This window comes from Syngnathus scovelli, chromosome 9 (genome assembly GCF_024217435.2).
Source record: "Syngnathus scovelli strain Florida chromosome 9, RoL_Ssco_1.2, whole genome shotgun sequence".
Lineage (NCBI taxonomy): Eukaryota > Metazoa > Chordata > Actinopteri > Syngnathiformes > Syngnathidae > Syngnathus > Syngnathus scovelli.
Genome location: NC_090855.1, coordinates 472948 through 487426, shown reverse-complemented (window position 1 = coordinate 487426; position 14479 = coordinate 472948). Strand labels below are relative to the sequence as shown.

Genomic DNA, 14479 nt, shown 5'->3' with positions numbered 1-14479 from the left:
CTTGTCGCTCGCAGGCTCGCCGTACAGGGACAAAATCTCCATCGCCATCCTCAACATCATGGAGGACGGTCGCCTACACATGCTGAAAGAGAAGTGGTGGCGCGGCAACAGCTGCTTGGACGACGAGCGTCGAGAGACGGGCCCCATGGGGATACAAAACCTGGGCGGCTTATTTATCGTGCTGGCGTCGGGCCTGGTGCTGTCGGTTTTTGTGGCCATCGCAGAGTTTGTCTACAAACTGAGGAAGACGGCGGAGCGGGAGCAGGTATGTGTCCCTGTCAAGGCCGCCCGGAAAGAAACCTCGGCCAGTTCATTAGGAAAAAGCCATACTTTGGCCATCCTGTCGCTAAAAGCAGCACGCTCGTCGCGCCGTTTATTTCAAACGTGATATAAAAGGATTTGCATGCCCCGGGCTAATCTAATTCCAGCTTGGCCACAATATTGACTTGTTTTAATAGGCATGAATGCAAATTAGAGCAAAGAGAATTCATCTATTACCGGATGCCGCAGATGACCCCTTTCCCGTTCTAAGACGCCCATTGGAGTTTTAAGCTAAGTCAAGCTGCTCATGACTCGTGGTGTGGCTTGACGCAATCGCTGCACTTTTTCTACGCATTAGCCGCCCGCGTGCTACGTACTTGTTGGCTAAAACACGCATGGTGTCGAGACGGCCGGCGCTCCGCACGACGCAAACGTGACATTTGAATGCGGACACTCGGTGCTGTCAGAACAAATTAAAGCTAAGGCCTCTACCCGCCTGTCCCTCCCCCCCTGCGCCCATGCCCCCCTCGCGCTCTTCCTCCCTTTTCGCCCAGAGGTCTTTGTGCAGCGCCATGGTGGACGAGATCAGACTGTCGTTCACCTGCGAGAGGCGGGTGAAACACAAGGCGCAGCCGCCGGCCGCGGCGAAGACCGATGCGGTGATCAACATGCACGTCTACAACGACCGCCGTCTCCCCGGAAAGGACAACCTGAGCTGCAGCGCTGGGATGACCCCCGTCTTTCCGTGAGCCTGCGCTCACCGCAGGGCAAGAGCCTCCTGAGCAACGTGTCAGGGGCGCTGCCCGAAACCAGAGACAACGGCATCGACGGGATCCTCCGGTTCACCATGAACCACAGCGACGTGGGGACGCTGACCAAACACGGGCAACTCAAAATGGCGGCGTCCGCCACGCAGGTATGACAACATCGTCTCTCTCACGGTCAAATAAGAGACATCATCCTGAAGAAAGAATCTTTTCTTCCCGTTCCTCGGAGAACAAGTCATCGGTCCGCTTGCGCGCGCAACATAAAGACACAAGTAAACACGCAACAAATCAACTGACAGACTGGACTGAAAACAAGACAGAAGGCAATAAATACCAGTTGGACTATCAATTGTGGCTGTCGTAACGTTATGTACCTCTAAGAGACTGTGCGCTCATTTGAGTTTGAAGCTTACGAACCACGGGATGGAAAGACCAACCCCTCCAATGCCCGCAGTTAAAAAAAAAGACCCATTCGGAGGTTCTGTAATTTCACCACCACATTCCACGCAAGCAATTAAATCAGCGTTGCGGGGTAGAGCCAGCCGCCTTTGTCACGGTGTCGTTTCGGGGTTTCCCTCTTTTAGGCCTCACGCGACTTTGTGCACCAGTGGACTGCTCATACGTATGGGGAGAGAAAAAAAGAAAACCACAAAAAATTCCTTGCCAAAGATGTGACCTTTCAAAAGACGACGAGCGTGTAATCTGGAGCTTAATGCAAATGGATGATGGGGAACCTGCAGCTTATGACGGATGGAAAAACAGAGCAAATGGAATATTGATTTATCAGAGAGTTTCATTGCTAGGGTAGCAACGCCACGCGACTTTGTTCGTAAATCAGAAGGCGCCAAAGTTATTTCGCAATGACGGGAAATAGTCATTGAAAAAACATTGAGGCAAACAAGCCAATGAAAAGCAGTAGCAGACAAGCCCGTCCGTCCGTCCGTCCGTCCGTCCGTCTACTGTTTCCAGCCATCTCATCCAACGGCGTGTTCGAGTGGACCTATTGTGCGCGCGTTCGACAAGTGACACGCCAGAGAACCTCTGTGAGGTTCGCCAAATACATCCGTATAAAAAGACAAACATTTTAAAAATCTATCTTATGAGTGTGTAAACCTTAGCACTGGTCGACTTAGAGACCCGTTGTATCATTGTTTGGATCCCTTCTGCAAAGTAGAGTGTGTAGATAAGATGAGCGGGAGACAAATGTATTTTGCTAAACTTTATAATTGTGATCAAGGAACTCACAGTCGACGTGTCATAGATGCTATTTATTTCAAATCGAGAGCTCGCTCGGACTCATAATCAAGGAAATGCAGTAGGTATATTATGCTTTGCCTTCAGCCACATGGGGAAATTGTTCTTTTTTTACACCGATAGGGATTTTCTTTGAAGGCTGAAAAATCTTATTCTGGCAGAATAAATTCCTGATAACCGATTAATCAGCCGATTCATCAAAAAGAAAATAATGCAGGCTACCTGATCATCAGCCGATTCATCGAAAACAAAAAAATACAATAAACTAGCGTAGGCTACCTTTGGGTCGTCATGATAATAAAGAATGAATTACAGGAAGAACATTTGACTGTTTTACAATACTTTGTCTTTAGTATTTGTTTAAATATCAGAGAAGAGAAAAATCAAAAACATTTTGGATGATTTTGGGGTGGGGGGGTGGATGACTGTATTTCTTGTGTTGAAATTCATTCATTTTAAAAGAGCCAGTATCAGGCAATTTAGTGGGCCAGGCCCATTCATCGGTTGGGTCCGAGTCCTTGATGTATTTCCACAAGGAAAAATACGTGAGGTGAAAACACGGAGCTTCCTGGTGGGAGAGGAGTTTATTTCCCTGAGCAACCTGTGTATGGTTTGATATTATGGAATATCACGCAGGTGATTGTAGACATTACCTCCACCAAGGAACGTATTTTTTTCATCAGTTCGGCATATTACTTTAAAAAAAATGGCTGAAAAGAATTCCCATACTTTGTTGAAATCACAGCATGTCTGAACATGAAACCACAAAAATGTAGCCATCCTTTTACAATTATAATCGAATCATTTGACTTTAACATAGCAACATTTTGCAGTTTCAAAAGTATACCTTTTCTTTATTTTTAATCGAGCCCACTACAAATTTTACACTTGGAAAAGTAAAATCCCCAAAAAATAAAAGAATAATACATGGACAAAAGATTGCTTGGCGGAGGTAATTCACTAATTTATTTGATTTGCATTGCTGTTTTTTTGAATGAGTGTCAATAACGTCATCCCAAACTAAACTATATGGCGTGAAGGAAATTTTAATGCTACCTGGGTTGGTTTTTTTTGGGTTCTGGGGAGAAAAGTCACAATGCCTTTGTTTTTTTGGAGTTGTGATGCTTCTAACATTTGTTCGGAAAAGAAGAAGAAAAAAAATATGTTGGTGCCAACCAGGGTTTTCTTTGTGGACATTGAGAATTTCTATGAATATAGTTTTTGTAACGTTTTGTACAAATACAATAAATACAAAAGAACAGGAACAAGGATTTACTAGTTAGTGTAATGTGTTATGAGAAGATTAGACCATTTGACATGCGAGTAAAACAGCGGGACTTTCAGCTACATAGTATCAAAATAAACTTATTGAAATATTTTCTTTTTAACACACTGTGAATTATTCAATTGTACAGTTTGCTGTATGGGTTATATAAAGTTTTAAATAAAAAATAAATAAAAATGAACTGTATATTTTTGTGGACATTTTTATGTGGCGTGATTAGAGACGACCGTGAGTTGCCATAGCGATGAGTTCGACTGTTGCCTTCGTGAGGTTGTTACGACTTTGCCTGGTAATCAGCCAAAATAAAAACATTGTGCGCTTCTCTACGACCCGGTTGCCGAAGATGCCATGGCAACAAGCTGGGCCGCTGCAGAATTTTGTTACAACCCACAGGAGCTAAAAAAAAAATCTAAAAATAATAATCCTGAATTATATCTAGTAAAAAAAAAAAAAAAAAGAAGTCTGCATGGGAAAGGGAATTTCTGAACATAATCCCGATTAACCACACCAAAAAAAATATTGCCATGGATGAATGATGCCCAATCGCTTGTTATGAGGAAGGATTAACCTTGCTGCTGGTATTTAAGACGGGGAAGGGGGGGCCGACAAAAATCACATTATGAAAGGCAGGAAAATCCCCAGCTGTGCGCTGTAGTGTTAAGGAGCAGCAGCAGGCGCATAATGAGCAATGATTTATTATCTCTTCACTATCAATTAATCCCCTCGGACAGAGCCGGGCCGGCGGGAGTGCATAAAAAGAGCACGAGGGGTCGACGCAGGAATAGCAAATGAGTCGAGCGGCGGTGGGAGAACCAGAAAAATATTTGACCATGAGCTACTTTGCACACAATGATCTCAGATGGAACAGGCTGGTGTGTTGTTGTTTTTTTGGAGCTACAGCACCACGTTGGAGCATGTCGGCCTCGCTCGGCTGAACAGCTCATTATTGTCCTACTCGTTTGGATGACCTTGACGGGGCCGTCGGGCGCTGATGTTCTGCTGCGCGGCTCGCTTGTGGGTGACGTGGCGGAGCCTGAAGGTTGTGCTTCACTAGCCCCACCTGAGGGTTGCCGGGGGTAGAATGGATAGATGGATGGATGGATGGATGGATGGATGGATGGATGGATGGATGGATGGATGGATGGATGGATGGATGGATGGATGGATGGATGGATGGATGGATGGATGGATGCCTTCCCTGCTTCGACTGAAGCGAAAGAGACAGCTCACATGTTTGGCTGCATAGTCTGCCTTTTATAAAAGGCAACGTCGGAAAATGGGATATGTTGCTGGGGAAAAAAATGTCCACCCCTGTTCAGAACAAAGCAAATCAGTACTAAAGGCTGCAATAGTGACGGATGGAAAACTAGCGACCGCCGAGCAAAATTTGTGACGTAGCCCGCCGTCCAAGGCATCATCCTCCGAATGCATCGCGAGCCCCGAATTTGCCGTGCGCACCATCCGACATTGCTGACCTTTTCCGAACAAACGCTACCGCGATCTGACACTGGACAATCCTGGCTCAAAGGCATGCCAAGGAATCAACATGGATCTCACGCAGGTGAAAAAGTAAGCAGCGTCGTGCGTGGCTTTAGCTCAACCATTGAACCAGACACGCCTTTAGCTTCAAGCAGCTCAGAGACCCATTGCAGGAGGGGAAGGGGATGTCGACGCCGGGGGGGAGGGGCGGACGAATCCCGCAGCAGCACGATCCGTCCGACAATCCACCGACGCCCGTTGACGCTACCGTGTTTCCTCTCAAGCCGTCAAATCAACGCAAGCGTCACTGTCCGTAACTCCGACATCAGCCAGCGCCAACTCAAAACGGCCAATTTTTCTGCCCACTTTTGTTAAGAGTCTGGCCGTGGCAAAGGGCCACGCTTAAGTGGTTTTCTGATGACCGAGTGAAATCCGGAGTGCTTTTCATCCCCTAAAAAGGAAGCTCTCATTGACCTTGGTGGAAAAATCTCTGAACCCAAAGGATGGAGTCGTGGCCTGGTGCCAACGCTTATCACGTTGATGCGGGTGGGGGGAGTGATATACGGTCAAGAGTGTTCGTCTTGAAAAGCCTTCCAGCTTCCTGGCTTGTTTGAGCCGCTCCTCGTGGGAAAGCCTCTTTGTGGAACGTGGAGGAAATCAAAAAGTCGCATTTGCTTGACCGTTAGGAAGCGTCGCTTGGCACTCGACCGGTACTTTGGCGCTTTTTTGGTCGTCGCGTACGAGGAAGTCGTTCAAAAGGCAGAGCCGCCGCCCGGGGCCGCGGGCTGCATTCTAATGAGGTCATCAATAACCGCCGAGCGCCGCCGCGAGAAAGAGAGCTCATCTGTTGAGCCGCGGTCTACCGGTGGCTTCGCCCCTGACCGGAAAATAATGATGCTATTGTGCGTTAATGGTGCAAACTGCTGCGGCTGCGCGCTCGTTAGGGAAACACTGTCACTTTTTCAAACTGACTGACCCAAAAAAAAAAATACTAAAAAAATGCAAAAAATTCTGTGTGGAATTGTGTGTTGCTTAGGCAGAGCGCGACTCCAGCTCCGGCCCGAAAACCAACACGTTAATGTTTGAACGTTAATTCGAAACCAAGCATTGACTTAAGTCAAAGGTTTGTGACGACATTAAGTTGTTAAATCAACTCCACCAATCAGTTGCGACGCTGACGGCTTTAGTAGCGCTGATAAAACCGCGGTAGTGCAATAAATTCTCTGATGGCGACGATGATGATAATGTTTCGCTTTCATGAACTATCTCCCTAGGAGAGGTCTTTTCATTTGTTTTCAACGTTCAGACCGCAGGCTGTAAATTTGCATCTCTAATTCACGTCGCTAAAATATTATTATCAAAATATTCTCAGTGAGATGCAGTTGTTTTTACAAGCACAACAATAAACATTATTAACATGAGGCAATTATATTTCCAAATGAAATACTGGACATGGATTGCTCCGTCAGCCATTCTAATACGTCGCATTTTTAGATTGTTTACCATCATACAAGGGTAAAAAGAAGTCACCCATTGTCAACAGTAGCTACAAAACAGTCAACATAAAATAATGTTTCTTCTTCTTCTTCTTCTTTTAGATTTTGAGTATAAACATCCACATCACCACGTTTCCATCGTCTCTTTCATCCCCGCTACTTTTAAGTCGCGACTTTAGCTTTCTCCTTGAACGCCGAAGCGGGTGACAATGTGAAAGAAACTTGTGATAAGCCGCTTTTTTCTTTGTAGCCCAGCCAAGATGGCTGACACGCAGCGAGCATGCGGAAAGCTGGCGAAAGGATTATCGGGAGGTCGGGAAGCGAGGCGCCCGCTCCAAAGGGCTTCCGGGAGCGGGTCGAGCAGATGTTGCTGAAGCGTGGCCACGTCATCGCAAAATTTGGTCCTCGTTGCAAATTGAACTCGCCGCTGAATCTTTTTTCCGCTACGAAAACTAGAGATACGTATATGTGTGCACATACATAGTATATAAAATGAAAAAACATTTTTCATACATTGATTTAAAAAACAGTACTAATATTGACAGAGTTCATGTGCTGGCCCCAATATTGTCAATAGTGAGTAAAAATGCGAACGTCAAGCGGTGAGTGACCCGGCTTACGAGTTTACCATACAATATTTGGATGGTAAGTGTTTTTGTAAGAACTTCCAAGTTGAGGCATTGTGCCAGATGAGACTGAAGCCAATGGAACAAGCAGCGTGCCCTCTCCTCGTCCTCGCTGTTACTTTGCCAATAGTTAACATCATATTGCCGCTATTTATGGCGCGCCGTTAAATAAGGCAATATCTCAAGATCGATTTTGCAGCAGCTCCGTCTCCCCTTTGGCAATTTCTTCCTGAGACACGTTGGATTTGATAACTCAAGACCCATTGATTTTTCCATAAGGGAAAAATAGTCTGCGCGCTGACATAAATAAAAAATATTCAACACATCCGCGTGCACCGCCGTTACCTTCCACGTTCCAAAAAACACGTGGCGGACCACTCCAAATTGGCCGTAGGTGTGGTCGTGAAAAAATATTGAAGAATTTCATTCGAATACGGCAGCTCGCAGTGAGCGTCGGAAATAGACGTGGAATCGAAAAATAGTACATCAACCAACCGAGGCGGAGGGTGGGCGGAGTCACAGCACAAAGGCTTTTTTTTCTCTTTTTTTGAAGCGGGAACTTGAAGAGACGGGGCCCCTAAAAATATTCTCGGATCCGATTGCAATCTTGCTTCTTGAGCCGTGGAGGAAAAAGTGACAGAGACTAATGGGTTTGTACGGCTGCCGTGATTAAGAGGCCGTGCTAAACCTGAGATAATAGGCCCGATATCCGCCGCTTGATGCCGGCTGATGGCAATCAGTAGATGACGGCGGAGAAAAGCAACCGTCACCTCTGCCACGCGCTCGGGCTACGACGGTTGAAAGACACTCGGCTCTGTTGTTCCGACCCTCCGTCGTTAAAATCGATGAGGCTAGCAAACTTTGAAGAAGGGGGATTTAGACTTCCACCAGGACGGGAAAACAGATGGGAAAGGCCCAAAGATGCCGCAAAATGCCATCGAAGCGTCAGACGCGTCGAATTTGCTACTACGTACGACGGACGACGCGCTAGCCATCTATGAACTCGAAAGGGCGAGAGAAGCAACTCGACGTCTCTCCGAGTAAACGCGAGCATCGGCGCGTTAAATATTGACAGGGTCCTCCGGCCTGGCCTCACTGTACTCTCGGTTGCGCCTTTTAATTTGAATCAATGTTCTGCGGCCTAATGAGAACACTGGTTCTTACACGCTTGTTGACCTGCCAGATGAGGATGTTCCAAATGTGATCAGAGCCTCATTAGCCAAGGGGGAGGGACGGAGAGCCTCCGACGCCGTAGTGGCCAAAAATCCCCACGGAGCCCGCTGCGTCTTCCATGAGCCAGGATGTCAAATTAAGAAGGCTACAAAAGCCTCCGGGGGGGCATTTGCGGAAACGCCGTGCTCGTCCATTCATTCCGAGCCGTCCTAACGACTTCCGGCGGTCCGACGGGAATGTTTTGACTGTGTTTTGCGGCCGGCGCGGGTGGCGGCGAGGCCTCCCTCGGGGAAGATGCCTCGAGCTGTCGGCGTCGCTGTCAGTTACAGGTCGGCGCCAGCTGACATGTTGTATCTACCGAGACGGATCGGGACCAGATAGCAGATAGATAAGCGCCGGACTGATCCGTGTCAGAATTGACTCGGGCGAGGTATGCGACGGCGGTACTCGGCGGATGTCAAAAGCAAGTTCAATATTGAGAATGACATCATTGAGATTCACATTACGTATCCATTGAAGAGTCCCTGCTATCGGCCGTTGTGGCTGAGTGCAGCTGCTATTACTCAGCAATGTGTCACACGTTGCGTGTTATGAACCCAAGTCCCATTGCTGGCTATTTCATCGTGATTTCTACGCGTCAACTGTTTATTAATCTCCTGATTGGACTCAGTATTGCCACCGTCGCCGGTGTCATACGTTACATTCTGCCGGCGGCTTGTCGGCACGGCAAATCTTTGAACAGGACTGACCTCAATTTGCAGGGAACGCTCCATTTGGATGGGAACGTGCGTTTCCGGGATCACGTTTAGTCTGGGGAAGGCTTTCCCGTCGAGGTGAATATTTTACCTTACCGAGGTTGATTATGTTCCGAGTGACGGTGAACGTGTGACACCGCGAGTGGTGATGTCGGCGCTCTCTAGCGGCAAGCAATAGAATTACTCAATTACATATAATGTTGCCTCTGATTAATCCCAAAGTTCAGATGCTCGCGTAGGTTTTAACTTGTTTCTACGCAATGCAGTGCTAATTTTCTTTTAAAAAAAAAAAGAAAAGAAATTGGTGGGTTTTATTTTTTTATAATCTCGATCTCAATCCAAAGAAGCTATTGGTAGTAAAGGCGTTCATAAAATATCGCTGCCAATACCCAACGTCAGTGGATAAAAGCAAGCAGTTTGTCTATGACACTTAAATAAAAAGTATCTTTTAGGTACACAAGTACTCCATATCCCTGTTAAGTGCTCTCGGGGGCCTCCCCCTTAGCATACGCTCCACAGTTGCATCTATTAATCCGGCGATGGCGTCTTAATTGAACCCGGCGCGCCGTAGTGTACTTGACGTCAACGACGCTTTTCGGGCGAACATTTGAGCAGACAGCGACGCTTTGTCAAAAGTCTGCAGCGGGTGAGAGAGTGCTATCGTTTGCAGAAGTCACCAAAAAATAAAAATGGGCAGCCGGTGCTTAATGGACGTCCTCGCTGTATCAGTCACTGATGGGCCCCCCTCGGCTCGGCAAGATTGAAGACGCCATATGTTCCCTTCCCCCTTGGACGTGCCGCATGTTTTTTTTTTTGGGGTGCTATTCATTTTTGACACCTTTGAATATGGTGTTAGATCCCTGCTCCCAGCTATGTGGTGCGGATTATTATATCTACAGTTGTGCTTAGAAGGTTGAGTAAAAAAAGAATTGTCAAAGAACCAGTGAGAAAAGATTGGTGAGCTTTAGAAATGTGGAAAATGCGTCAGTGCACATTTCAAAGCGTCTATCGGTAATGTTCTGATGAAGTCTAAAAATCGACAAAGCGGTTTCAGGTTGATTTGAGCGTGGCGTCGTGTCCGAGCCTTTAAAGCGGCTTCAATCATAGCCAATCATTGGCTGTACGTTTCTGCATTGCTGCTAAACTTGCAATGATTGTCCCTTGTCCCGCCTCAGCGGCCCACCTCCTTCCCTCCCTCCCTCCCTCCCTCCGTCCCGTCCCGTCCCGTCCCGTCCGCCGCTCTCCCGCCTCCCCGCTCGGCCATTTTTAGCAGCGGTAATTTCCTCGGCGGCGCATTTGGTCAGGGATGAAGACTTCTATTAAGCGGAATGCTGTACACGACGGAGGGAATTGCGGCGCCATAAAGTAGCGGCGTCTTGTCAGTCTCCCAGGTGAGCTGTACCATGAAGAGCGCAAGGCCTCAATTCCTCCCAACACAACTTTTACGGCCGGCCGACAACTTTACTTGAGAAGGGGGGAGGGCGTTCCTTACTCTTCAAAACGCTCTCATGTCAAATAAGCTGAAATCACTTCACAGCATGAGGGCACAGGAACATTTTTTGTGTTTTTTTTAATCCTTGATATGATTAATAGTAAAGTACGCTATTAAACCCTAATTGGAACTTGGGGGTCAAGTCAGTGAATTACGTGAATGTTACATGATCGAGTTTGATTTGATATGTCCTTATTTCGAACATGTTTAAAACAGGAGGGAAAAACAATGAATACAAATAAAATACGATTAACAACACTTTAAAGTGCCATATTTAAGTCACCTAAAAAAAAAAAAAAAACATGGCACGAGGAGTTAAGGCTCGGTATTGATTTTCACGCCGACATCCCCGTAACAAATATGAAACAAATACACGATCCAAAACAACATGACCGTTCTTGAATGTTCTTCTACGGCCTTGACTGGGGGGGGAAGGCATTCCGCCCACGTAACGGCGTCGGCTTCTACAATTTGCTTGATAACCTCTGGCGCCACGCTGGCAGTATAACATTGGCGGCAAGGGCTGCCACGTATTGTAAACAACGGTGATTAAAGGCAGTTATCTCGCCTGCCGTTTGACACTTGTATACGGGAGCCCCCCCCCCAGCCCCCGCTTTAAGAAGACGCCACTTGTCGGGTAATAAATCTCACTCCTTCGCCGAGGTGTTTACGTTGAGATTCTCAGCTATCTGCTTTTGCAAAAGATGTCAAACTGGATGTCAAAACATGTTTTTTTTTCTTTCTTTTGACTCCAGCTGGGATTGGGTGGATGGGCTGTCAACCAAGCCCGCAGGCATGATGCATATACCTTCTAAAAGAGCATCTCATCTTTTTGCAATGATGCATATTAACACACTCCAAAGATTGAACTTATCTACCAAAAGAGGTTGAGCACTGCATTTGTTCACAACAAAAATCCCAGTAATTTTGAACTCACATATTTCAAGTGAAAACTTGGGCTCCTAATAATGCGACCAAAGAGTGGAGCGATTTGTGTTTGTACACAGATTTGGATTCCACCTTACAAAGTGTGCCCTGGCTATAATCCATTTGGCTGCCTCTACATGTCATAAATCATTCAAATTCAAGACATTTGTTTGGGTTTTTTTCTAACGCTGAGAGCGGTGGAGCGTAGACAAGAAGCCTCCATTCCCTTAATGGCCTGTAATGAAGCCACGGAGCTAACGTGGCGTTTCATCTCAGCATATTACGAGGGCGTATACACTATGTCGTTGGCGCGATGACGTACATATTGAACATGAGCCGCTTGTCACGTTGTGTTAAACTCACCGCCGTCTATCCCCTCTCTACCTTGGCACTGCCCGCTTCGGGTTCATTTTCCATTCGGCGTGGTATCTATCAATCAATCAATCAATCAATCCAAAACTCCGGCGGCATGGATTCCCTTACTAGGAAAGGGCTTTAATTCATCACCGGTTTGGAGGACCCGCCCAGGTCCCCCCGTGCATTGAGCTGTCCTCGTAAACCTACTGGAGTGTGTGCTTGTTGAACTGCCCTTGGTAATGGACTAGCATGGAACTGCACGCTCGCCGGGATTTCAACATCATACAAATAGAAGTATTGATCGTTTTTGCTCTCCCACGAGTGGAATTCGTAAGAGCGACGGCGGGAGTTAAACGCGAGGTGACCCACGCCTGAGTCAGTGAGGAGGGAGAACCGAGAGAGAGAGAGAGAGAGAGAGAGAGAGAGAGAGAGAGAGAGAGCGAGAGAGAGAGCACTTTGTCAATGGACAACGGTCCTCACAATGTATTTCTATCCTGGGACTTCGAAATGAATGATGTTTTGACAATTATCACTGCAGTGTCTCTGATGTTGATGTTCCAGGGAGTTCTATTGATTTATCTCTGTCATTCAACAGCTTCTCTAACTTGAATCCGCTTACGGAGCGCTTTGGGTTTTGGCCTTGTTATTCGTTCACGGCTCGTTGTTGTGCGCACCTTGGCCGGCAGCCTGCTTTCATCAGTTCTGTTATTTGACACTTAAAACTATTTTGGCGCAGTGCTGCTGAAGCCTTTGAACTGGCCTTGATATTTTATTTAGTGGGCAATATTGGCTTTTTTACTTGTTGTTGTTAAAGTGCTCCAGAAATAGAGTCACGAACGCGTCAGACCATCAAGCAAAGCAAGATAGCAGCACAAGCACGATTCAGATCTACAATTCGTTGAGACTTATCACTTACCCTGTGAGGAGGCGAGCTGAGCGTTAAGTGTACACAAGAGTTTTTTGTCAGCTGACATGATGATGGAGGGAGTCCAGATGGGCCCTTCCTCCAGGGCATGGCTTCAGCTGGAGGAAGTTGTCGCTGTGTTGCCTGTTGAAACGGAGACCAGGGGACGACTTTAAAACAGGCTCGGCGGGGAAGTCGCGTATCGGACGGACGAGCCTCCCTCGCTTTGACCGGAGGGAGCGCCGGTCACGTTGCCAAAGTCGGCTCGGGCGATTAACATTTGAAGCGTGCTCAAGAGGAGACCGGAGTCGGCCCGCACTTCCATCAAGGGGCCAGCAAAATGGAATTAGGTTTCTGCAAGTTTTGTTGTACACCTAATATAAATGTAAGTAAAAATATTCTTAATAGAGATCAAAACAAAAAGTTCAACTTTTTAATACTGTTTTTCGTATGGACTACTTCAAAAAAATAAAAATACTACTTCTAGCTTGTGTTGACGCTCTATTGCTCTTGGGGGCCACCTAGTGGTGGCGGAACCCTAAACAGATGCTTAACTTTGCTTGCGCTTTGAGCTTATGCTCACAGCGTCCTCACGAAAAGAGAAAGTCTGGTCGCGGGTACAAGTGAGCCAAAGTCAACAGCATTATTTGGAGTAGGCAAACAAAAGACTCGCAAGCCACCCAGATAAGCAACAAGGATGGAGCGCGCGATAATCCCGACCTTTTGCGTCGGGGTCGGCGGCCTGATCGTCTGCAGTGTGTCAACAACATGTTGGCCTCCGCATGGCTGTACTGCTTGTCTTTGGCGTCTCGGACCATCTGTTTACTTGGCATCCTCGCCTAGAAGAGGACTTTTCACTTGAGAGCACTTTAAATTGCTCGTACGTGAAGTAGCGACAACAGCTGTTAATGAATGATACGGTGCTATCATCTTCAAACACGCGTGTGAACAACACATGCTTGGATGTCTTCATTAAAAACATCCAGAAGGCTTTTTCCCCCTTATATATGCACTCAACGAAAGCAATCGATCAGATGCAAAATAAGCGATCATTCAATGGCAGTGCTGCCTCGAATGTCTCCTCCACACACACACACACCTGATGTCGTTTTTAAAACATACTAAATTGTAAACAAATAAGAATCCAGCAACAGATAAGTATAATTAGAATTAAGGTGGCAAGTGCAGTTTGCAACTTTGGCTTTGCTTCTTAGCCTGCTTGTTTTTTTCGTCTTTGCTGTACTAAACTCCATTTCTGATCCAAATTGCACCGAGTAGAACCAATAGTAGATTTCGATCCGATTGGGCCAGCAGGACTTTCTGTATTGGCCTCGGTTGTCCACGGTCACGTGGTGTTCCACAGGGTTCAATGTTGGGGCCCCTGCCGTTTTCATTGTGTCCACCACTATGTATCTATTGGCCCTCTGTCTTAGGTCAGCAGACCAGATGCTACTGGAGATACTACCGAGGACTACGTGGAGCCTCAGAAAAGGGGATCCAACTTTCCGTTGCCCGTCCCTTGTTTCAGATGTCCGTCCATTTCTATGGCATCAACATTCAAATGAAACAACTTGCAGAGTAAAAAAAAAAACACTCTTCAAATGAAACCAGAGCCATCTTAGCTCATAGTTGTCCACCACTACAAATCTTATTTGGTAAGTGTTTAGATGGAATTCATTAGGCGCAATTACGTGTTGACTTGA

At 46.7% G+C, this 14479-nt stretch overlaps 2 protein-coding genes across 6 annotated transcripts in view; one reads left to right on the top strand and one right to left on the bottom strand.

Moving 5' to 3' along the window:
- Positions 1-3753, top strand: part of grik3 (glutamate ionotropic receptor kainate type subunit 3) — a 47223-nt gene extending 43470 nt beyond the window's left edge. For both annotated transcript variants that reach the window (XM_049729965.2, XM_049729964.2), the window contains exons 15-16: positions 15-265; positions 818-3753. In XM_049729965.2, the coding sequence (XP_049585922.1) occupies positions 15-265; positions 818-1183 (617 nt within the window). In that variant the 3' untranslated portion in view covers positions 1184-3753. The remainder of the gene's footprint in view (positions 1-14; positions 266-817) is intronic.
- The window catches only part of LOC125974985 (endoribonuclease ZC3H12A), a 142110-nt gene that overhangs the window by 99762 nt on the left and 27869 nt on the right, over positions 1-14479 (bottom strand). For all 4 annotated transcript variants that reach the window (XR_011087359.1, XM_049729997.2, XM_049729994.2 and 1 more), the window contains exon 2: positions 12789-12920. The gene's annotated coding sequence lies outside the window, so the exon portion shown is untranslated. The remainder of the gene's footprint in view (positions 1-12788; positions 12921-14479) is intronic.